General features: G+C 41.6%; 1 protein-coding gene across 2 annotated transcripts in view; it reads left to right on the top strand.

Moving 5' to 3' along the window:
• Positions 1-24,532, top strand: part of CELF5 (CUGBP Elav-like family member 5) — a 106,878-nt gene extending 82,346 nt beyond the window's left edge. Inside the window, exons 3-13 of one of the 2 annotated variants that reach the window (XM_063455465.1) lie at positions 415-463; positions 5,086-5,214; positions 5,572-5,651; positions 5,862-6,008; positions 7,545-7,689; positions 8,483-8,629; positions 8,722-8,787; positions 19,447-19,524; positions 20,250-20,393; positions 21,336-21,508; positions 21,847-24,532. In XM_063455465.1, coding sequence (XP_063311535.1) covers positions 415-463; positions 5,086-5,214; positions 5,572-5,651; positions 5,862-6,008; positions 7,545-7,689; positions 8,483-8,629; positions 8,722-8,787; positions 19,447-19,524; positions 20,250-20,393; positions 21,336-21,463 — 1,113 coding nt within the window. In that variant the 3' untranslated portion in view covers positions 21,464-21,508; positions 21,847-24,532. The remainder of the gene's footprint in view (positions 1-414; positions 464-5,085; positions 5,215-5,571; positions 5,652-5,861; positions 6,009-7,544; positions 7,690-8,482; positions 8,630-8,721; positions 8,788-19,446; positions 19,525-20,249; positions 20,394-21,335; positions 21,509-21,846) is intronic. The other variant, XM_063455466.1, reaches the window with a different exon arrangement.
• Positions 24,533-25,854: the final 1,322 nt, after the last annotated feature.

The following is a 25,854-nucleotide window of genomic DNA, read 5'->3' as shown; positions in this document are numbered from 1 at the left end:
TGGTACTGTACATTCACAACCAATTTTCATTCTCACACAGAGGAAAAAAGCTACATTTACATGCAACCAAATTCTGTCATCCTTGCCTGTTGACTGAAGGTGACATAGCTTATGTTTCTATATCAGCTGGAAACAAGGCACATGTAGAGTAGCAACACACACATGCATTACATGCTATAGTACATAGCTACTTTCACATTCGATATTGGCCAGGAGGAGTTCGCATACACACCATACACAGCCAGTTCACTGTATGTACCCATTTCTGTAAGCCTAGATTGCAACTTTGGGAGTTGTTATTTGTAACCAATTTCTATTTGTTCAAAGGTGAAAAGTGTAACTAAACATGTAAATACGGGGAATTAATCAAGTGTCAGAGGTATTTATTCCCTCCCCAATGTTCTCTGGTTCTAGATGGCACGTCCCATCCAGGTGAAGCCAGCAGACAGCGAAAGCCGAGGGGGTATGTATCTTGTGCAACAGCAACTATCTCAGGGTAATTACCCTGCATCATCCAATTTAACCACACCCACGATCCCACCATTTCTGAATAAACATTATACAGAGCAGCTTCATCTTTGTTTGGACATCCAGCATTATTATCAGCACAACATGGTAATTACAACCATAGCTGTGCTAAGCATTGTGCAGTGCAGTGGTTGCATTTCAGCATATACATCATCTTGATAAGGGCCATCTTCATTACAATTGTGTTGTCATACTATTCATTGTAAAAAGCATCAATGCACATATTCTTGGATCAGCTATTAATATAAAGATGAGAGATGGATGCATAACAGTAAAAACCATTATTATTCAAAATATTGCTATTGGAGGGCTCTGGAGACATTATAATAAAATTGCAAAAAAAACAGACTTCCATCAGGACCTGATTGGGACAAAAATTTAGCCCAGGCAGTTAAAGGCAGAGCAGCCCACTAGGAGGGGTGGGGCCAGGAAAGCGACATGTTATGTCATCACCAATGACAAGCACTCCCCTCAAAAATGGGTAAGTTAGTGTGATGCTCCTTCAGAGCTTTGAGTGCCCTGGGATGGAAAAATTATTTTGTTTGCTTCTGCACAACACAAAAAGCCACTAATTTGTATGGCAGGGGGCTGTAGTGTGTGTGTTTCTGGGCTGTAAAGTATGTGTGCCATGGGGATGTTGTGCGTACAGGTGCTGTACCATGAGTGTGTATCTAGGGGCTGCAGGGGGTTGCATTGTGTGTTTATCTGAAAGCTGTGGTGTGTGAATGTGTATAGTGGTTGTAGCGCACATGTGTGTGTACAGGTGCGGTAATGTGTGTATAAGATGTATAGTGTGCATGTGGGTATAGAGCAGTGGTAAACAACCTTTAAGCACTTCAGATTTTGTGGACAATTCCCACAATGCTTTGCCCACTAGCGGTTCCCGGGGGTCTGGCAGGAAGGAAGAGCTGCACTGTGCTGCTCCCCTCCTGCCTGTGTGAGAGGGAGGGGGAGGGGTGAGATAAAGAACAATTGACACAGATAGGGAACAATAGGACACATGGAGGGGAGGGGGAGAGAAAGAACAATGGACACAGAGAGGGGAGGGGGGAAAGGGAACAATGGGACACATGGAAGGGAGGGGAGGAGGGAGAGAGGGTATGGAATACATGGAATGGAGGGGGAGAGAGGGCAGAATGGGACACATGGAGGGAAGGGGGGAGAGAGGTAGGGTATTCGACACAGGGAGGGGAGAAGGAGAAATGGGACACATGGAGGGGCTGGGGGGAGAGGGAATGGGACACATGAAGGGGCTGGAGGAGAAGGAGCCTATGGGACTCATGGAGGGACTGAGATGGGAAAGAGAATGGGACACATGAAGAGGCTGTGGTGCAGAGGGAATGAGGCACATGGGGGGGAGGGAATGAGACACCGAGGGGGGGGGGGGGGGGAGGGCAGGGCAATTTTCACACCGGGGCCCAGTGGATTCTAGTTACGTTTCTGGCTTTGCCTCTGCATAATGGATGTAAGAGCATTATGTAGTCCACAACACCTGCAGTGCCAAAGATTGCCAATCCCCAGTATAGGGAGTATAGTGTGTGCATAGATTATGTAGTGTTTGCATAGGATGTGTAGTGCTAGCTTTGGGCTGTGGTGTGTGTATAGGAGTAAAGTGTATGTGTATAGAGATATATTATGTGTATTTATCAGGTATAATGTGGTGTGTTTATACAGTATCTATGAGTGCAGGGGGCGTAATGTGTTTACAGTATAGAGAGTGTGTATTGTGTATGTGAGTGCAAAGGGTGCAATGTTTGTTTAAATAATTATTTAAATAATTTAAAAACAAACCAACAAAGACTCCCCCTGCCTCTTATTACCTTGCAGGTAATCACCTGGGACATGTTGACCCCTTTGGGCTAGTTATTTGGTCTGTATCTCTGCAGGGTACATACCCTGTCTCTCCCTCTCACGAGAACACAGGCGGATGCTACCCAGAGGCTACCTGGCTCATTTGCCCCAGCTTTAAAGTTCTTACTCTCTCGTCTGCACATGAGGGGGCAAAAATCTCTTTGGGCCAATTGCTGCTCTGCATGGGATGGCAGGGAAGATCCTTTGATTTTCCCTGCCATCCTTCGCCCATGAAAATCGTGAATTTCAGGCATACCAGAACAGGCACATTCTGTCACTGGCCTAAGGTGAAAATATTGTTGCCCTAATTCTATAACGCAATGTAAAAAATCCATTGTGCTGAATAGTGTATTAAGGAACACATTGCCATCTCAGGATTCCGATTACATAAAACACTGTAGTAAAATGTAAATGTCTCCAGCATTCCTTAAGAGCACAGATAGATAGAGAGATAGATAGATAGATAGATTAGTATATACATGATCAAGATTGGCGAATATTTGAATTCTTGCTTGTTGCCATGCCAGAAATTTCCAGGTATGAATCATAAGCCAGCTACACACTGAGGAGACCCAGTAGGTCAAGTTAGCTGTATGTGACTGAGCCTGGCTGGATATTTAATTTTTTTGATCAAAAAGCTATGTTTAAATCTGTGTATTTTAGCAAGACCATATTATACCAGCTGTTTACAGCCTCTCTCATGCTAAACAGCTGAAACCACATGGGTAACGTATATCTGGTACGGACACTAATCATCATTATACAAAGTCGCATGTTCATTATAACTGTTTTCACTCATTATTACAGTGTGGAGTATAATGTACTCACTATACTTAACATCGCAGTGCATCATGTTCATCATATGTCCAATGCATCAGTGTATATATACTCAACATCGTTATACATTGATGCGACCCAATATAACCTTGTTTGGCCCTGCCTCCCTGACCTGATTTTGACAGCATCGTCTGCAGCTGCTGAGCAGTCCCTAAACCATTGCTATGTCTCTCCCATGGCCACGGCATGGTGCATGCCGGCACAGCCCATCACCATGGAAACCTGATGCAGCTTCCAGCATCAGACACAATTTTCATGGTTTCTGGACAGCATGTGAAATTGCCAATCAGAGGGTGAAGAGAGATGCTGTTGGGGGGGTTAGAGATGGTAATGGGAGAGAGTGTGCACCAGAGCATGCAAAATGGGGAGGAGTGAGGGGGGGAGGATGCTGTGCTGTGTGCAGTCTGTGTGGGAGATTTACATCAGCTGTGTGCAGTGTGTCAGTAGAATATTGTGGAATGTTTCGCAGGTTACTGATTGTCATCCTCCATACATTACACACAACAGTGTGTCTTCCTGTGTGTTACCCATGCACGTCATAAATGGAAACCTTTTAAATGTCACTGTGCATACATGTGTGACAGATTGCATATACAGTTCATATATTGTTATTTAGCAAATCCAAGAGTGAGTGTGAGGCACAGCATCTGTTAAGAGCTGCAATAAGTGTTCTGTCACGTATGCCTTTTCATTATATGTAGCTGGGTCACTGCACACGTATTATGCATGGGAGTGATAAATAGCTGGCATAATATAGTGTTCACATGTATACTTGTATGGATACTGTTGTGACTAGGTATATATCTATGTATTAGCATATTTTCCCAAAAATGTGTGCCACTTTAAGTTTTTAAATAAGCTTGTCTAAACTTATATTATATGAGTCATAAATATATCACTGTGTCATGTTTATAAGCATGCTTATCTCCACATGTCAGTATGTGAACATCAAACGTATGTTTCCTTATATATTTACATTTGTGCATGTCTGCATATGTCAGGAAGTGATTGTGGTTAATGTGACTCATGGTTTCTAAGTGTGAATTGTTCGTGGATTTTGTGTAATTCCACATTCATTGTACATGTGTAGTATACTTCATGAAGGCATCCATAGATGTATAATGAAAGAGGGAATCATTTGAATGTATGCTCTGGGATCTCCAGGCTCATCAGTACGATGTCTGACTGGGAGCCTGGCTGTATCTTGACTGGAAAGCTCCAGCTGCTCCACTAAACATCTCCCCAGCACCCTGTACCCCAGCTCTCGAATCTTCTACAGGGTTGTCCAACTACAGATCTCTACTGACCAGATACGTTTACCCAAATGTTTATTCCTTGGAGACTGTTACACCTTAAAACACAGTTACAATAGGTGATACTCATATGTTAAATTGTGTTTATCCCACTTCATAAATAAAAAATATGTCGGACATCATTAATCTAGGAAAAATGAAATAATGTCCGCATGAAAATGAATAGTCTTTCCATGTAAATTTAGCCGAATGTGACGCCTAAACATGTCACGTGACAAATCTATAATTCACGGCTTTGGTGGGTCTAACTGCACCTTATTTATTCTTTAACTGAAAATTCTGTTAGCATACTGTATATAAGAAGAATATGCAAAGCATTGTGCAGCAGTATTTTGCTCACATTTCTAGTACTCAAAGGGCTAAATGATTGCAATACATTCAAGGTTGATAGCTCAGGTTAGTGTGCAGCGCTGCCCTTTTATTTCAAGTAGTCTCTGATATTTAATTATAACTCATCCAATGCCTCAAGGCCTTCCAATCTCCTCAGAAACTGACAACCGAAATATTATACAGGGAGTTGGGACAGGGGGCCACTAACCTTCCTCTTGGACCACAGGTGACCGCAAGCTGTTTGTGGGGATGCTGAGCAAACAACAGTCTGAAGAGGAGGTGACCAGCATGTTCCAAGCTTTTGGTTCAATTGAGGAATGTTCGGTTCTGCGGGGACCCGATGGGAGCAGCAAGGGTGAGACAAACTAGTTGGAAAAGGTTGAGGTACTGTGGGTGTTTCTTAAAGAAGATACCCATAGTTTCTCTTTTTAATAGCTGTTATCTAAACTTTCAAAGTACTGCTGCTTATAATTCAGTTGTAGCTGTAATCTAACACTAGGAATTCTGGGTTAATTTACTGCCAATACAGGGCCATACTCCTACAATGATGTCACTCATTATAGACCAGTTACTGACAAACCTATTGATTATCTGCATGTGGAATCATCATGACTGACAAATAGGGGTTCTGGATGGACCCCGCATGGGATTAATTCTGTGATTAGCTTATTTCCTTTTTTTTTTTTTTTTTTTTGCCTTGTGTGTTTTTCAGGATGTGCATTTGTCAAGTTCTCATCTCATGCAGAGGCACAGGCAGCGATACACGCTTTACATGGAAGTCAGACAATGCCGGTATGTTTTTTTTTTTTTCCCTCCTGGTGATAGCCTGTGTAACATTGAACTGTCCAGTCCTGGAAGTCTCAAGCTCTTAATTTTATCCAAGAGGCAACATGTCTTCTGTTTTTAATTTTTTTAATTCTTCCAAATTACATTCAAGTTCTACAATGAAAAGTGTATTATACATCTGTCATTATTTCAAACTTTTATTTTTACCTCTTTTAGGGGGCTTCATCCAGCTTGGTGGTAAAATTTGCAGACACAGATAAGGAAAGAACACTGCGTCGCATGCAGCAGATGGTTGGACAATTAGGCATCTTTACTCCATCACTGGCACTACCCATTAGCCCATATAGTGCCTATGCACAGGCGGTGAGTTTAGCATCACAAATATCTTTTGGCAACAGACCATTCAAAATGTTAGTAGAGTACCACAATATGTAACCATAGCCACTTAGATAACATAGTGATGAAGAGGGAAGACAGAATCAAATGAAGATTTGAGAAAATATTTTTTTCTCTGATGAATGATGGAAGAGGGTCAAATATGTGACACATTCATTTAATGTTGAGGTAGTAATAGAAAATATGGTTTGTATAGGAAGTAATAAATGAGGAAAAATTAAGTTAGGGATTAACAGAATTCAAAAAGTGAATGTTGTGTGCATAAAGACAAATTCGATAATAGGTGAAATGATTGTTTGCTTGGATCAGAAGAGAAAATTAGAATTGAAACTGGAGGTAAATGGACATGAAAACTGTTTGGCAAGAATTGGGATTGGAAAACATCAATTAGACCTGGATCACATGTTATTATAGTTGATACAATCAGAAGCGGAAAGGCTTGGCCCAAGTATTTTGGTGCCTAAGTAAATGGTATTTTTGGAACCCCTGCTATCTTCTTAATTACAATCCTTGTATTACCCATTCTCAATAAGTACCCTCATTTGTCTTTGTGAATTGGTCAGCTTTGGGAACAGAGAGAAATTATTCACGATGGGCAGTGACGGGATCAAAAGAACAGAGATGCTCAGTAGGAGAAAGATAAGATTAGGAACAGAGATATATAGGGATAAAGACATGCTTAAAAAAAATACAGGACATGTTGAGGAATACAGAGAGGCTTTCAAATGGCAATAATTCATGTGGGGATTGGCAGATGTATGTTTATGGAAATAGAGAAATATAATTAGGAATAGCAAGAGATGGAATTGTTATACAGGGAGAATAGCAAAATATGGATGATGAAAGACCATCTGGGGTGAGAGGTGGAGGTCCAAGTTGTTGGGCTAAGACATGAATTTGAAGAGTATTTAGATTGGAAAATCCAGTGCAAATAGCCAAAGCAGAGCCATGAATAATGTAGACAATGCTGGTAGTATAGAGAAATCAAGCTGACTTTAAGGAGAGATGGAGCTGAGAACAAGGTGAAGTTAGTTCTGAGAATAAGGTGAAATAGAGCTTTTAATGCAAAGAGAACGCAACTTGAAATGGGAAGGGAAGCAGCTGGGAGCTGGAAAGAGACAGATTGTACGTCACAGCTGGGAAAGAGAAATTCATTCTCGTCACTTGTTCCCCAAGGCGGATAAAGAACAACCAACAGATTATAATTTAAATTTACTGCTAGTTTATTAGGGGCCAATGCCCCCTAGCGTTCAGTTAGTGCTATGGCTACGGTTCCTCTTGTTTTTTTTTTTAATTCAACTGTGATGCTTTCATGTTTCTTCTTGTATGTAGGATGAACATACCACCTGTTAATTAACTGTGCTTTTATTAAAGATTTAAGATCAAATATCCCATTAAAGCAATCCAAGGCAAAAGGAAGACATAAATATATGTATTTGTTATATATAGATAAAAAATAACCCCTATGTAACATGACTTCCATTTTTTATTTTTCCTTCTCAGCTGATGCAGCAGCAAACCACAGTTTTGTCCACTTCACATGGTAGTTATTTGAGCCCTGGTATGGCATTTCCCCCATGCCATCTTCAGCAGATTGGAGCTGTTAACCTGAATGGACTCCCTGCCACACCCATCACGCCAGCATCAGGTGAGCTTGGGAGACATGGTGCTGCTGCAGCCTGCACCTGTGCCAATTACAGATAGAATTGCAGTAAATGTGCTGCAAGGCTAATTTATGGCTCAAACAACAATAAGTTGTTTAATAACTGGGTGGGTTTAGTTGCTTAGCAACACTTTAAGAAGCTTAATAATAGAGGAAGGGGTTGAGTTTCTTCGTTACACTGGGAAGAGCCGAGCTGCTTAGTAACAGTCAGTGAGGGTTGCTTAGTAACTGCAGAGAGCTGTTTCTATGTAATATAAGTGTATGCATGACTGCCTTAAAGGAACACTCCAGACCCCTAAAGCACCTTAGCATGCTGAAAATCTTTATGTGTGAAGAGTGTGTCCTCTTTTTTTTTTCAATTTGGAAATAGTGAAGATTTCAACGGAAATAGACAATTAAACTGGTTACATCTCCCTGGTTTTTCACGCAGACAAGGGGTTCTTTTACTTTCTGGTGTGATTAGCTTATTTTCAATGAACTCAAGAGGCAGCAATTGCCCACCTGCCTTGCAAAGACTTCTCATTGAGCTGCATTGGAAAGTCTGTGATTGGACAGCCACAGAAAGTCTGGGCGGAGTTAGAAGGGGAGGGTTTGCAAAGGCAGCAGTCAAGAGATCTGCTGGTTTTGCAAGCTGTTTTTAGATATAACTCCAAGGAAAAAAATGCATAATAAAAATGCATGCAAGTTTTCATTTGTGTTACTAAACAGTGATTTTTATTAATTTGTATTTGGGTAGTGGAGTTTCCCTTTAAAATCACATCTCCTTTTTGCCCCACAGGACTCCACTCACCCCCTGTCATTGGAACAACAGCTGTCCCAGGTCTTGTTGCCCCATTAACAAATGGGTTTCCAGGTCTTGTACCCTTTGCCAGCAACCATCCTGCCCTGGACACTATATACACCAACAGCATTGTGCCGTACCCAGGTAAGACAACGGATGGAAGTGAGCAAGCAAGGCTAGGAAACAGAATGGTAAATTTAACTCTAATCTTTATTTCTCATCTCATTTCCATAAAGCCCAGAGTCCTGCACTAACAGTGGAGAGCTTACATCCTTCCTTCGCAGGAGTACAACAGTACTCAGGTAATGTGTTCCATCCTTGCTTTCATGGCAAATTATGTCATCATATATAATAACATAGTTTAAAAAAAAAGACTCAAGTCAACCAAGTTCAAACTTTCTCATATGATTTCATTTACTTTCTTTTCTTACACACAAATATAGTTTTATCCTCAATTAATAAATATTTAAACTTTATTATTACTGAATTATTACTGAACATTTGGATGATTATGTATAATAATTGTCACATTCAAACCCTATTATTATAAGTATATAATTTTAGAATTTGATTATTATTTTTTATTTTTACCATCCATCTAACCTAGCCATGGCCAAAAGGTAAATCCCCAGCGGTTGTAGAACTTCTATCGACATAATGCTTTGCGAGCTGTAATGCGCAGATCCCCAGCTGTTAGACCTTAAAGCCCGCAAAGTCACCAATAATCTAATGTGTGAAGTTAGACTCCAATCCTTTGACTGTTTCTCTCCAGTGCGTTATCACACTTCACTTTTGTACTCTTCAGAATTTTCATCCCGTTATATCATGGATGATGTTGCTGCAGGTTATGCGGAGAGGATTTTGTGTGCATATATAATTAAAGTAGATTTCATTAAATGTAGCTTCATTGAATATTAGCTACAAACCGAAATGTTTTATTCAGGAAGACTTGATAGCTTGATAAGATTGGAAGCAGTAGGATTGTCTTGCAGTTTATAAACTCATGAAGCATCATTGCATTTGCAGGGCGTAACATTTTTAAGTCCTACAACACTAGCCAAGTTTTAAAAATGACTCGCTACTGTAAGCCTGGAGGGTCCATGCGACACTCACCAGGGATGAAATTCTACACACCAAGGCTGGAGAGTGGAAATTATGAGCCCTGATTGTAGCATAGGAGATATGTAACATTCATTAGTAAGGGAGAAGAGTGTAATATTAATATTTACAAAATATGGAAGCTGGTAGTATGCTGCTAGTGCAGGGGTCAGCAACCTATGGCACATGTGCCATACATTTCACGGCACTCAAGGCAGTCCAGCATTTGACCTCTCCTTGGCCAGCCTGGTCCCCAGGAAAGCAACAAACACTGCGAGATATGCCCAGAGCTGCAGAATAAACTTCACCCTCATACAAATAAAACAAACAGCCAACACACACATGCACACAGTCCCCACAAACACAACACTGACAATCCACATACATGAACACAACCACATAAGCAGCCTCTCACATGCAATACTACAAGCAGCTTCATACATACACACACACACCACCAAACACTCAATGTGATATATTATCCACACACTCACACATTCATAGGTATCATGCACAATACCACAAACTACTCATGAATATACAATACAATAATAGATACAATATAACAGCCCAAATACAACATTACAAAGCAACTGCAGCATCCATAAATAACACCAGCACAACTCAGCAACGTACACACCTCAATTTAGAAAAAATGCACCGGCACGCCAAGGGACTTCAAGATTTTGTTTGGCACAGTATTACTAAAAAGTTGCCTAACCCTGTGCTAGTGTAACAGCTGTGTGATGCCAGACAAAGTGTATAAATTGAGCTTCATGATGTCAGACTGTAAAGGCAGAATCGTGTGTTGCTAGATACACCATACTCTTAGAAACTCGTAGAAACTTGTGATGTCAAGCAGGTAATAAAGGTGGTTATAAAGGCAAAACTGTATGATGTCAAATTAATTGTAAAATCAATTTGTCAGATTTGTTTTGAGGTTGTGTGATGTCAGTCTAGTTCTAATGCTGTGGGATATCAGTCTAGTTTAAAGGGACTCTATAGTCACCATATAAAAGCAAGAAAGACAGGTCCCCCAGCCTTCCTTCTTGCTTTTATATGAACTTTCATTCATAAAAAAAAAAAAAAATCGGTGGTTTTATATTAAAAACTTACCTCCGTTCCAGCGCCGAGCTCCCCGCTAGGCCGCGCCCCCTTTTTCGTCAAAATGACGAAATCGCGGGGCCCAATGGGACGGCTTCGCGCTGGACCAATCGCGTTCTTCATAGAGCGGCATTGAATGCCGCCCTATGAAGAACCTGAGCGCTTTACCGCGCATGTGCGCGGAATGCGCGTTCGCGAGCTGAGCTGTCTGACTGACAGCTCAGCTCGCTTTCTAAAATTATCAATAATAATTTAGGGCCCCCACCCGCCCTGTGCGGCGGGTGGGGGCCCTAAAATTATCAATGAGGGGGGGGACCTACTGTCCCCCCCCCGGCCCCCACCCCTGTGCGGCGGGTGGGGGCCCTAAAATTATCAATGAGGGGGGGGACCTACTGTCCCCCCCCCGGCCCCCACCCCTGTGCGGCGGGTGGGGGCCCTACAATTATCAATAAGGGGGGGGACCTACTGTCCCCCCCCGGCCCCCACCCCTGTGCGGCGGGTGGGGGCCCTAAAATTATCAATGAGGGGGGGGACCTACTGCCCCCCCCCGGCCCCCACCCCTGAGCGGCGGGTGGGGGCCCTAAAATGATCAGTAAGGGGGGGGACCTACTGTCCCCCCCGGCCCCCACCCCTGTGCGGCGGGTGGGGGCCCTAAAATGATCAATAAGGGGGGGGACCTACTGTCCCCCCCCCGGCCCCCACCCCTGAGCGGCGGGTGGGGGCCCTAAAATTATCAATAAGGGGGGGGACCTATTGTCCCCCCCCGGCCCCCACCCCTGAGCGGTGGGTGGGGGCCCTAAATACAAAGGGGGGGGGGGACCCTAGTTAACCCTCCCCCCCCAAAAAAAAATATCTCCCTACCTACCCCCCTCACCCTAAAAATAATGAGGGGGGACCATTAACTAAAAACCTGTAAAAAAATGAGATAAAATCAACTTACCATTCGATGTTTTCTTTCTTCTAAAATCTTCTTTCTTCAGCCCCAAAAAAGGCCAAATAAAAATCCATAATAACCGACGCAATTAAAAAAAACAAAAAAAAAAACCGAGCGCAAAAAAAAATAATCCATCTTCACCCATGGAGGGCTCCGCGCAGACTGAGCTCCGCAGGGCGGGGGAAGGCTTATAAAGCCTTGCCCCGCCCTGCAATTAGGCTAAGAACACTCTGATTGGTGGGTTTAAGCCAATCAGAGTGCTCTTTGTCATTTTACAAGCGTGGGAAAGTTCTTTGGAATTTTCCCACGCTTGTAAAATGACACAGAGCACTGTGATTGGATGGATTTCAAGCCATCCAATCACAGTGCTCTGTGTCATTTTACAAGCGTGGGAAAGTTCTTTGGAATTTTCCCACGCTTGTAAAATGACAAAGAGCACTGTGATTGGATGGATTTCAAGCCATCCAATCACAGTGCTCTGTGTCATTTTACAAGCGTGGGAAAGTTCTTTGGAATTTTCCCACGCTTGTAAAATGACAAAGAGCACTGTGATTGGATGGATTTCAAGCCATCCAATCACAGTGCTCTTTGTCATTTTACAAGCGTGGGAAAGTTCTTTGGAATTTTCCCACGCTTGTAAAATGACACAGAGCAATGTGATTGGATGGCTTGAAATCCATCCAATCACAGTGCTCTGTGTCATTTTACAAGCGTGGGAAAATTCCAAAGAACTTTCCCACGCTTGTAAAATGACAAAGAGCACTGTGATTGGATGGATTTCAAGCCATCCAATCACATTGCTCTGTGTCATTTTACAAGCGTGGGAAAATTCCAAAGAACTTTCCCACGCTTGTAAAATGACAAAGAGCACTCTGATTGGCTTAAACCCACCAATCAGAGTGTTCTTAGCCTAATTGCAGGGCGGGGCAAGGCTTTATAAGCCTTCCCCCGCCCTGCGGAGCTCAGTCTGCGCGGAGCCCTCCATGGGTGAAGATGGATTATTTTTTTTGCGCTCGTTTTTTTTTTTTTTTTTTTTTTATTGCGTCGGTTATTATGGATTTTTATTTGGCCTTTTTTGGGGCTGAAGAAAGAAGATTTTAGAAGAAAGAAAACATCGAATGGTAAGTTGTTTTTATCTTATTTTTTTTTTCTTTACAGGTTTTTAGTTAAAGGGTCCCCCCTCATTATTTTTAGGGTGAGGGGGGTAGGTAGGGAGATAAGTTTTTTTTTTTTTGGGGGGGGGGGGGGGAGAGGGTTAACTAGGGTCCCCACCCCCTTTGTATTTAGGGCCCCCACCCACCGCTCAGGGGTGGGGGCCGGGGGGGGGGCAGTAGGTCCCCCCCTATTGATAATTTTAGGGCCCCCACCCACCGCTCAGGGGTGGGGGCCGCGGGGGGGGCAGTAGGTCCCCCCCCCTTATTGTGAATTTTAGGGCCCCCACCCGCCGCACAGGGGTGGGGGCCGGGGGGGGACAGTAGGTCCCCCCCCTATTGTGAATTTTAGGGCCCCCACCCACCGCTCAGGGGTGGGGGCCGGGGGGGGGCAGTAGGTCCCCCCCCTTATTGTGAATTTTAGGGCCCCCACCCGCCGCACAGGGGTGGGGGCCGGGGGGGGACAGTAGGTCCCCCCCTATTGTGAATTTTAGGGCCCCCACCCACCGCTCAGGGGTGGGGGCCGGGGGGGGGGCAGTAGGTCCCCCCCCTTATTGTGAATTTTAGGGCCCCCACCCGCCGCACAGGGGTGGGGGCCGGGGGGGGACAGTAGGTCCCCCCCCCTATTGTGAATTTTAGGGCCCCCACCCACCGCTCAGGGGTGGGGGCCGGGGGGGGGGGGCAGTAGGCCCCCCCCTTATTGTGAATTTTAGGGCCCCCACCCGCCGCACAGGGGTGGGGGCCGGGGGGGGCAGTATGTCCCCCCCTTATTTTTTATTTTAAGGCCCCCACCCACCGCACAGGGGTGGGGGCCGGGGGGGGACAATAGGTCCCCCCTTATTGATAATTTTAGTGCCCCCACCCGCCGCACAGGGGTGGGGGCCGGGGGGGCAGTATGTGCCACCCTTATTTTTAGGGCCCCCACTCACCGCTCAGGGGTGGGGGCCGGGGGGGGGGAGGAGAGTAGGTCCGTCCCCCCCCCCCCCCCCCCTTCAACCACTATTGTGGCCAGACAGCATCCCTGTGGGTTCGAGCTTCAGCTGTCAGCTGAAGCCACGCCCACAGCAGTGCTGACAGGCTGTCAGCACACAAAGCGCGTTCACAGTGCTTTGTGTGCTGATAGCCCGTCTGATGCATTCACCCAGAATGCATCGGACGAGAGGCCTTTTTAGGGCCTCTGAACTCGGAAGTCCCTCTGGTGGCCGTCTGATTGACTGCAACAAGAGGTGTTCCAAGCTTCCAATGTAAACACTGCATTTTCTCAGAAAATACAGTGCTTACAAGAAAAAGGCTCCGGGTAGCTGTAGCACTCACCTAAACAACCTCATTAAGCTGAAGTTGTTCAGGTGACTATAGTGTCCCTTTAACTATTGTATGTAATGTTAGAGTAGCTATAAGGTTGTGGAATGATATCAACGTTTTAAAGCATTGTGATGTTACACAAGTCTTAACACTCTATGATGTCAGAACAATTCTAAAGCTGCATGATGTTGGACAAGTTCTCAATCTGTGAAGTCAAACAAGTTGTAACATCATCTGTTTTACGTCATGTTTTACTGTAAGGTGTGTGTGATATCAGATTAGTTCTAAAGCTGAATGATGTCTAACATGTTCTAAACCTGTGTGATGTCAAGCTGTTCTCTTGAGCTGTTATATGTAACCATTTTCTAGAGCTCTTTGTTTTCCACCAATTTATAAATGTAACTGTCTTCTAGCAGAGATGTTTTAATTTCCTATCCTAATGTTTCTAATACCCCACCTCCTATAGACTGTAAGCTCATTTGAGCAGGGTTCTCTTCAACCTATTGTTCCTGTAAGTTTTCTTGTAATTGTCTTATTTATTGTTACATCCCCCCCTCTCAAAATATTGTAAAGCACTACGCAATCTGTTGGCGCTATATAAATGGCAATAATAATAATAATAATAATAATTGTAGAGATAGATAGATAGATAGATAGATAGATCGGATTCCTGCCATGACCATCCCAGTCCTAGTTCAACTGAACCCCATAGAAAACCTGTGGGATGATCTGAGGAGTCCACCAGTGTTGACCTCAAAATTTGAAATATCTGGAGAGATTCTGTATGGAGGAGTGATCTCTAGCCATGTATTCTCCAACCTCATCTGATATTATAGGAGAAGACTCAGAACTGTTATCTTGGCAAAATGAGGTAGCACAAGTATTGACTAAAAAGGTGCCAATAATTGAACAGAGTATTTTTTGAACAAAGGAATAAAAGGATAAACATTAAAGAAAATTTTCCCCAGCCTTTTTTGCTCATATTTATCAAGGGTGTGAATATTAGTGGAGGGCACTGTAGATAGATATAGATATATATACAATGTTGTTAAGGTTATGTGTTAAGATATTCAAAGTTAATTCCAGATTCAAGTTTGAAGTAGCCAAACTGAAGCAAACTTATTTTTATTCAATTGGGCTATTACAACCTTAAATTAGACATTTTGAAATTTACTTTGAATTCACTTAGAATTCTCATTTTTGTGAATAACCCTGTTGATCTGAAGTTGTGAGATGTCAGAACAGTTCTAAAGCCTTGTGATGTCAGAATATTTATAAAAGTAAATAAAATTATGTGATGTCTGACATATTATGTTGCTGTCCAATGTTGTATCTGTGTGCAGTCAAACTAGGTCTAAAGTAAGAGGTCAGATTGATTCTAAAACTGCAAGATGTTAGACTAGTTCTACCAATGTGTGATGCCATAGTACCTTCACAGTTGTGCCATGTCAGGTAAATTTAAGGCTCTGGTATGTTAGAGATTTTTTTTAATTACCTGTGTGATGTCAGCCAAGTTAAAAATGTAGCAGTCAGAGTCCTTGTGTCACTCACCGTGAGTTCCCTCGCAGCAACTAACCTCAAGCCTCGTTCAACACGGTCCCTGTTAGGCACATGCCAGATCCTTCTACGTGTTCATCCTAAAGGAAGGAGGGTTGATGTCTTCTCCATGTATAGAAGCGGCGCAGCAGATCTTCCCATCTCGCCGCTTCCCGTAGTCTGTTTAGAGCATCAGACAGCATCAACAAAAATGCATATGGAATCATCGCACACCCAAAGGATAGTCTCTTAAAGGAGCAAGAGACAGGATAATTCTAAAGGGTAGCAACAGAATTAAAATAGTGTAGGGAAAGTATGGCCCTCTCCCCTATATAACCACATCTAACCATGTCCTCTGTGCTCAGTTAAACTGTGCTCATCTCAGTTGCATCCTATTGACTCTGATGCATTTTTGCCTGTCTCCTCATTTGTGATCCTGTGCCGGCTGTCATGACCTTTGGCTTTTCCTGACAACGCTTTCTCTTATCCCTTATGGTACTTCGTTTTGGCTTATTTCTGCTATCTGGGCTCCTCCTATCAAACTGTAACAGTAGCTGTATAATAGCAGAGACTTGGTATAAAAGTGAAGTTAGTTCATTTGTATAGATACAACATTGGAGTGTCATGCTAATTGGTGCAGTTAGAGATGCATGTCAATCAGCTTATAAAGCTGAAGCTATATGTTTTAAGACATGAAATGTCAAGTAAATATGTAATGGAGGACAGGCTATAAAGTTAAATTATATAGCTGCAAAATGAAAAGTCATCTTTGAAAAAAAAACACAAGCCTTTCAAGTTCATCCTTTCACTTAAATCTGTTTTCTGCTTTTGATATAAAAGACAACTCAGCCCGAACAAATCACTGATGATATAACATTTGAGCTCTCTAATCGCAGAATATATACAAATGAAGACACATGTGATGAAAACTATTTTCCAAAGACAAAAGTTTAATATGTGCGATAGTCATGGGATGATATGACACAGTTTATTAAGCAGAGCTCTGTGCTGCCAGACACCTTAAAGGAACACTATAGGGCCAGGAACACAAACATGTATTCCTGACCCTATAGTGTTAATCCTACAATTTAGGCGGCTTGCCCACCCTCAGCCACCTTAAAAGGAATTAAAACTCACCTTATTTCCAGTGCCGCGTGGGTCCGCCGGCGCTGGCCCCACCCCCGATCCGCCTCCTTGATGACATAATCAGAATTGCCTATTTTTCACCAATCCAATGCTTTCCTATAACGGAAGATTGGATATGCTAAAATCGGCATGGGATGGGGCCAAACGCAGTTTTGGCCAATCAGCACTTCTTCATAGAGATGCAATGAATCAATGCATCTCTATGAAGAAAATTCAGCGTCCCCATGAAGAGCGTGGAGACCTTGAATGGCAGTGCTGCCTACTGTGCAGCACTGCCCTAGGAAGCATCTCCAGTGGCCATCTGAGGAGTGGCCACTTGGAGGTGTCCCTTGGGGCAATGTAAACACTGCCTTTTCTCTGAAAATGCCTGAAGGCAATGATTATACACACCAGAACAACTACATTAAGCTGTAGTTGTTATGGTGACTATAGTGTCCCTTTAAAGAAACAAATTTGTCATGTCAAGCACTTCATAGGGATGTCTCAGTAAGCAGACCGCAATCTTTGATGCAAGTCACATTTTGAAGGTAGAACAGTGAAGTATCAGTCAGTCAAATGATGAAGCTCCACCAGGTAATGTGAGAAAGGTTTTTTAAGATAGAGCTTAGGGTGTCAGTCAGGTTTCAAAGATAGAGCTCTATGGTGTCAGTCAGATTTTGAAGACGAGTACTGTCAGCCACATTGTCAAGGATAATGTCAGACAATTGATGTGCTTGTGTACTTTGAAAATAGACTCTAGAATCTATTGGTTTGGTGTCATGGATGAAATACTTTTTTGATACTTCCATCTTTCATTCTTATTTGTTGTAGACAGTGGTAATGACATAGCAACCAACTTTAGAGAATAAAAATTAAGTTTAATGATGAGAAAATAAGGCAAGTTTTAGTAACATTACATTAAAGTATGACACAGTATTCAAAGCAAATATATGTCATATTGTTCATTCTTTTACATTTGTAGATACAACTGGGTACATCTGTACCCAGTATGAAATTAGTTTCAGTGAAGTAGCTGTTTTGCATTACTACCTCAGCAGCACTTTACTGATTACTTAAAGAGACATGCATCACTTGACAAATATGTAATTCACGTTTATAAACTATAAACGTGGTCAGATTGCATTTTTGGGTACGCCTCTCAGGTAGGTGAGTTTTCTCAGCGTTCCTCCTCTTACCACCCTTCTCAGTTTCAGACCAATCCACTAATGACAGAAACAGGGCATCATTGTGCGGCAACATAAGAGAAAAACACCACACTGGAGACTGCTTTGCATAAATCACACTGATCAGACTCCCTCTCTTCTCCCTGTATCACGATGAAGAAATCTTTCAAGTGTACATTTGTAAATCTGTCAGACATGCCTACTGCACTTTTCCAGCATTCCTATGAATATTATACTGAATGGTTAGATCAATGACCCCCTAGAGTAAATGTAGAAAGCATAAGAAAAAAAAGCAGGTGTATATAAAAAAATAATACTTGCATGATTTTTTCAGCCTCAGAACAAGGTAACTGTCTCATGCAAAGTTTATGCTTTTGGATGAGAAAGTGTCTCAAAGTGATGCATGTCCCTTTAATTATAGGAACATATGGTAATATATATAGAAGGCACATTTTTGCATTGGTGACTTTTTGGGAGGGTGAGGCCTTAGACTCCATCCCTGCTAACTCACTAAGGCCTACCTACTGATAAACCTGCCAATAATAAACCTGAAATTATACTTTTCTATAGGGCAGAAGTTATGGAGCTAAGGCTTAACAATATTTTCTGATGCATACAGTTTTGCAGAAATTTGTCAATTTTTTGGATGGTGGAATGTTGTGCACTCCCTGCAAACTCCATGCAGACTTTATTGCTAGGCATGTCAGGCCACATTGGAGGCATCCAAGCTGTTCTTCTCAGTCGTGTCCTTGCCCATATTCACCGGTTTCATGTACACGACCAAAGGGTTTGAAAGGGGTGTGAGACTGGGCTTCATGCAAGCCATGAAAGAAGGGTCAAGGGAGGGTTGGTTTGAGTCAGGCTTCTTGTTTACAGGATGATTGGTTCTACCTGCTGCGTATACTGAATTTCAGCAGCCTTCCTTCCTATGCACATACTGAATTTCCAGCCTTCCTTCCTATGCATAGATTGCATTAAGGTGACTCCAACTCTGCAGTAAGTGCATCAGAGTTGGAATAGGAAGTCTGACTCACTCCTCCTGTTCATTAGCCAGTGACGGGGCCCTAAAATCAAGCAAGAATACAGACCTCCCTTATAGGGAGTGACTTACCAGATGCCTAGAAGTATACATTAGTGACCAATGTTAAATCAGAGCAATATTTAGTCTGGTGTTTTTGTTAAAAAAACACCCCATATTCTTAGCATGCTTAGTTGCTCAGTCTCTTGCAACCTCTGCATAACAAAACATACATTCTTTTTTCTATTTTTATGAAAATGTAACTGCCCCAAGAAAAATAGTAGCTGTCAATAACTGTATTTAATTATTTTTAATTGCATCTAAAGCTGGAGAGAAACTGTCTCTAGTGATGAGCTTCCACTGCACAGATGTAAATATATCACTGAATATATCACGTGTCATGTTAGGTTAATTGCCCACTAGCAATGTGTCTGTTATACAAATAAATGCAATACCATAGTTTTAATCCACACCATCAGTTGATCATTTTGCTTTTTCTTGTGCAATAGCCATTTATCCCACGGCAGCTCTCACTCCTGTGACACATAGCACCCCACAGCCTCCACCTATCCTCCAGCAACGGGAAGGTAAGACAAAAGATTATCCTCTGGGTCAGTGAATGGGTATTTTTGACAATCCAGATATTTGTGAAGTAACCTTAAGGGGGGCTGACCAGCATGGAGTTCACAGAGGCATGGGCCCAAGTTTAGCCAACTGATTTAGGTCAAAAAGTGTTATAAAATCACTTTATCTGATTTGTTACTCTTGAAAAAGGACATCATAGAACACCTAGCACTGATAAAAAATAAAAAACCGAGCTCAAATTTAGAACTGGCCAAGTAGTCTGAGAGGGCCCCGAAAATACATGCCCAATATCCTGGGCGCATAAAATGATCTGCCTGGGCATCACAATGTGTCCCTTCCTACCCAATATCACCACTTCCAATAGGGAGGGGGGGGGGGATATACATTTTTTACCATTTGAAATCTTGATTGATGATTTTGGCCCAAAAAGGCCAAATAAAATCTATCCATTGCTCACAAGAAAAGAGAAACATGTAAACCCATCAAGGGATCAGCGCTGATTGAACATTCAAGGCAGTTTTGCTTAAAGCTAACTTTTGTGTGGTGATAGTAAATATAGCAGATCTTTAAATTGGCATCCTAACTTAACAGAATTCAAGAGGCATGCAACTAATGACGCCAACTAGTAACTGAAGGTGTACATTTTCATTTTTCTTCAAAACATTTACGTAAAGTGTATATTCTTACAAACAGCCCTGTATTTTGCCATTGTTCTTTTTATGCATAGGGCCAGAGGGCTGCAATCTATTCATCTACCATCTACCCCAAGAGTTTGGAGATAACGAGTTGACACAGATGTTTCTGCCTTTTGGAAACATTATCTCTTCAAAGGTGTTCATGGACAGAGCAACTAACCAGAGCAAATGTTTTGGTGAGTCTTAGGGAATCTGCATGGATTGTGTCTTCCTTCTTAAGAATATCTAAACATTTATATTTAATAGAAAGCAAAACTAACTACATTAAACATTTATATTTAATAGAAAGCAAAACTAACTACATGCTCAAGTTCCATAAGAATGCATTCTCATTATTATAATGTGTGTGATGGATCCTAAATGTGGCATTATCCATATACCATTGACCCTTTTAATAAATAAATCAGATAGCAACTTTCTCATTTGGATATGGAAACATATTGGACAATGAGAGACAGACATAAAGCTGTAATGAGATAAATAGGAAAGGACAGATATGCAGGCATGTGTAGCACAGACAGATATATGAATGAGATAGAGATAAGCAGGGAACTGAATGAGTCACATCAATTTGAGAGTGGGGATGCTGATAATATTGATGATATAATAATCTGTGTGACTGCGTGATGTGACTTTTGATACCTTTGTCACTCTTGCGCACCTTATGTACAACATGAAAACTGGTGTAAAACGTATAATAAAAATAGTGATGAGATGAGAAATGAAAAAGAGATAAGATGGAAAATAAACATAAACAGAGTGAGAGTCAGAAGTAAAGAGTCCCCTTATATAGTTTTAGGCCTATGACCAATTCATTCACCCCAAATAAAATTCTATAGTTCCTGTTTGGATGTTCTGATCTATGTGTGATCTGATTAGTAAATATTAAGCTTAGCAAATCCATTTTTATATTAAAAACAGCAACAGAATCACATCTAGATAATGTCAGCTTAATGACCAGTAAAATATCACCCTCGTTACAAAAATGGAAGATTGTACTCCTCTTCCCACAGTTTGTCACACATTTTGTCTCTTTGTCTATGTTTAACATTCTATTGTTCTCCAAGTGTCTTTCGAGCAATAGCTTGATAAATCTCATTCTTCTGTCTATCCTCCAGGCTTTGTCAGTTTTGATAACCCATCCAGTGCTCAGACAGCCATCCAGGCAATGAATGGCTTCCAGATAGGAATGAAAAGGCTGAAAGTCCAATTAAAGCGACCCAAGGACACAACCCAACCATACTGACCAATTGCAGTTTTGGGTTCCATGGAGCCCATCCCACTCATACAGGTAAGACAATTAATCAGTGTAACACTGTAAGAGATTACTGATCTTGTAGTCAAAAACTGTATACCAGGGAAATAAATACAGTTTTGGTTATGATCTTGTGGTGAGAAAAGTGGATACATGGAGCAAACAGTAGTCTTCATAAAGGGATATATATCTGGACAAATTACTGCATAAGATTGATTATTGATGTCATGTGTGTGTTTCTTTAACACCCATTGCTAATGTAAAACAAACAATTAATTTAATTGCAAGAGTACTACATTAGTTAATAAATCTGTATTCTGAGTTAACAATATGGAACATGTATAAATACATTTCATTTCTAAATTTCTCTGCAGGTACACAAAGGACCTTTGACACCAAAATCCTACATACAGGATTATGGTAAACAAGACTTTTACACTAAACACTCCCTCCCACCCCTCTAAACCTCATGACCTTTACCCCCACCTACCCTTAAGGACCAATCGGTGGCAATGGGGAGGAGCAGGAAGAACCAAGCTACCTAAACACAAGGTTGTGTCTTGTGAGTGTTCTATGTCTGTCTGCTGAATGCCGGGGGTGGCTACCATTGATGGAGTGTGAACAATCACCTGCCGACCTCCCCAAAGTGACCAAAGGGGGGAGGAAAGGACAGTATTCTTGTCACTGACTCTCAGGATGGCAGGTCTGCTCCCCTCCCCCCATTTGAATGGCTACAGATTTGCAATGCGAAGAACTATCTTTTTTTCTTTATTTATATGAACGTATTTATTTATTGGGGAGGCCCTATACACCTCAAAACCCCTCTTCTGCTCACAGAGAAGGTGAGCAGCAGTGGATGGTGGGTAATTCATCTTTATATTTTGTCTCTTTTAAATGTTCTGTTTTGTGGAGGACAGGGTGTTCTTGGTGGGCAGGAGTGGATGAAAACAAAGTTCACGTTTACAGAGCTCCCTACCATCCCAAGGCACAAATCCTTTCTCTGCTGCTCTTACATCTGGGCTAAGTTAAAGGGCTGGACTTTCTCATCTGCTCCAAAACCCTATATTGCATCTCATGTATTTGGGAAAGGGATAAGTTACTTAGTGTTTTGGGGTAGGGGGAATCTGCAGGGTAAAACTTGATTTGCAACCATATCTCGCTCCAGAGTTGTATGTCTCCCAACTGAAGTGATGTAGAGGTTGACAAGTCTCTTGTCAGTCACCTATAAGATGGTTGAATGAGTCACATCATCATTGAGAATATGCTGCACTGTAGTTAGTGCTGAGTGTGTATATGTCCATCATAGTTATCTATTTTTAAAACATAAGAGCCCCTCCTCTTAAATCTATGATATGGTAATCAATAAAGGTAAGCAGTAATCCCTCAACAAAAATAGGAACTTTAAAAAGTTAATTTGACATATATCTTTATAAAAGGTACACATTATATTGATATGGGGGAATAAGTACTTTTATATATATTCAGCTAATGCATACTTGTTTTTTGTAAACCCTAGCATAAACATGGAAAGCAATTGGAAGGTATTAAGGTGCGCCTACCCAGTACGAACTCACAGGCCTCTTCTAGCTACAAGAGTATGAAGCCATTAGAGACCATACAGCTTGGAAGTGATTAAATTTCCTTCATATGTACATACTGTACAGTGTTATTGCAAGAAATTGGATTTTAAAAGGAAGGTGTATAGTAGAAGCTGAGGGGGACCTTGCAAACATTGAATGCTTGGGCCTATGTGCAGCCATTCTTGCAGTAGAAAAACAGATTGAGAACTGAGCAGGTACAGATTCAAGGCTTTATTTTGTGTGATGAGGAAAGAAGATCGAGCTGCATTTTTCCTGTTTAAATTGAACCTAGACAAATCTTCCTTAAAGAAATATACAAAATAAGGTTTTTCCTGACATTTTTTCCACCCTTTAATCTATCAAGCCCTCAAGGTGACAGCCAAACCCAAGAATGTGGTGTCATTGCATCTGTAGTCTCTTGTAAATACCATTTTTATACTTCAAACATTCCTTGTCTCAGATGTGAATAGAAGGAAGCCCCCGGTAAAGCACAACAAAGAATAATGGGGCTTCTGGGCTGGTTTCACCTCTCTCCAGATCTTTGCAACTGCGGTAGGGCTACTTTGACAAGGCCATTGGAGCCCCTAGAGAGATTTCTGTGTCACAAAAGTGGTTGTTTTTTAATGGATGATGTCCGTTAGCCAAGTAGCAGGGTCCCTCTCCTTCTTTGCAAGGTCTCTGAAAGGCGCTATATGTGTATATAGAGAAAAATATATATATCTATGCCCTGAATAGGAAGACAGACTACTTTTAATCATTCCATGAGGGGGAGGGACTGCAAATATATGGTGTTGCAATTATTTGCTGTGACTGCAGAACAGTGGACTATGTAAGATTTATTGGCTAGGTGTCAACCCTACACTCTTTAAAATCAAAGGTCCAAACAATTCTGTTTCCTAAATTTCTCCCAGAGAGGGGATGGTTGGGGTAACTTATGCTGACAGTGATACAATGCAAAAAAAAAAAAAATTATATATATGTTTTAAATTGGTAAGTTGGTAATTCTCTCAGACAAGAAGAGAAAAAAAGCACAGGGTGTCCTCTTTATCCTTAGAGACACCAAACTAAGTGTCAGAGGAACAGGGTTTAATCAACATTTAGCACATCCATGCCATTTCCCACATCACATCTCCAAGGACCACATCAGTCTGGTTTTAACTTAAAGCAAATCTATATATTTAAAAAAAAAAAAAGTGCAGAGTGTATTTGAGACAGCTACCAGTAGTAGTGTGCAACAGATTGGGGCTGTGAAAGATATATGAAACATATCCTAAGATTTTGAAAGTTAAATTGGAACCAGAGGAGTAAGTTACACATTGCACTTCTGCCATGCGGGCAAGCTCCTTTATGAGTCACAGCCTCCAGATGCTTCACCCAGACCGCACATCACCTGGGTGCATAGGAGATGGAATCTGTGTTGAAATAACCAGGTGTTCAGAAAACCTGATGTTTACGAAAGAATTAAACCTTAATTCTTAAACTTCTGCCTCTGCGTGATTTTTATGGACGATTAATGTAGCAGAATAAATGTGTGTGAGATTGTTTTATTTATCTGCTTTTGGTACTCTGTTCTTCACTTGTCAGATGTCTCCTTCATCTTCATTTTTTTACAGTGACATCTCATGAAGCAAGGTGGTCCTACTTCACAATTTGTATAAAAAGGTTCTTATAAAGTTTTAATGCAAACCCAAAACACACTTGCATACTTTTCTTAAATATTTTGTTGTCTACCGAATTCCAATTTGTATCTTCATAACAAGCCCAGATGGGTAAACTGAGCTGTGGGAGATGATTTTCAAAAGTAGCTTGTCAAAAAGCTGTCACACTATCCTTAATGGAAGCATCAATTTGGCATTTTGGCACCTACTGTTTGTTTTCAAGTCATGTTTTTGACAGTTTTAGACAGCATGCAATGAACAGATGCTACTGTATGTATAGTGATACTGTATGTATATGTGGGCGTGTAAACATTTATAACCCACCACATCAAGACAAACCATGCAACAACATGCTGTGTCATTAAATTCTACTCATAGAATTAAATTGACATAGGAAAGCCACAATACCTTCTGCATAATAGTCATATTTAAAGACTTTTAAAAACTAAAGATAATAAATTATGTAGGTTGCTGTACCCTGCTAGACCAATTTTTGTTCACAGGTGAGAGATAAGCATTCTAAGAAGATATTCACATACTGGAGTTTTGTCTCAAGCAGACTCATGGTTAACGAAATTATGAATTCACTATTCATGAAGTATCTCAGAGTTTTCAGTATTTGACTAAATGGATTACTTGACACCGAAGCTCAACTTGTTTTGTTCAGGATTGAACATGCTGCAACCCAAAATTTGTAATTGATGTTTGTGTTTTTTTTTTCCATTTTTTGGCCACACAGACTTCCACACGGAAGTCTTTGTGCATTTCGGAAAGACTTCTAAAGATGACATCTCAGGTTGGGTGCAGTTAAGGTAGGTTGTGTAACCTGAAGCTGACCCTAGCAGCCACCACAATCTTCGTCCTGGAGGTCTTCATCTCCTGGCCCTTCATTTGCCAGGAGTCAAATCTGTGCTGCATGCTTGAGAGTAAAATGCTAAGGTCTCTGGAGAATTCCGTGAGACCATGGGAGCCTCCATAGATGACACAAGATGAGCGTGGTCATGCCTGAATCCCACAGCCATCACTTGAGAAAGATGCTGGGATTGGACATAACTTGACCACAAAGCTTTTGAAATGAAAATCAAATCAAATACTAAATCCTTTAAAAAATACACAATTTAGAAAAATGCTAATTGTATCGTCC

This window comes from Pelobates fuscus, chromosome 5 (assembly GCF_036172605.1).
Source record: "Pelobates fuscus isolate aPelFus1 chromosome 5, aPelFus1.pri, whole genome shotgun sequence".
In the NCBI taxonomy this organism is placed as follows: domain Eukaryota; kingdom Metazoa; phylum Chordata; class Amphibia; order Anura; family Pelobatidae; genus Pelobates; species Pelobates fuscus.
This window is presented reverse-complemented; position numbering and strand designations above follow the sequence as displayed.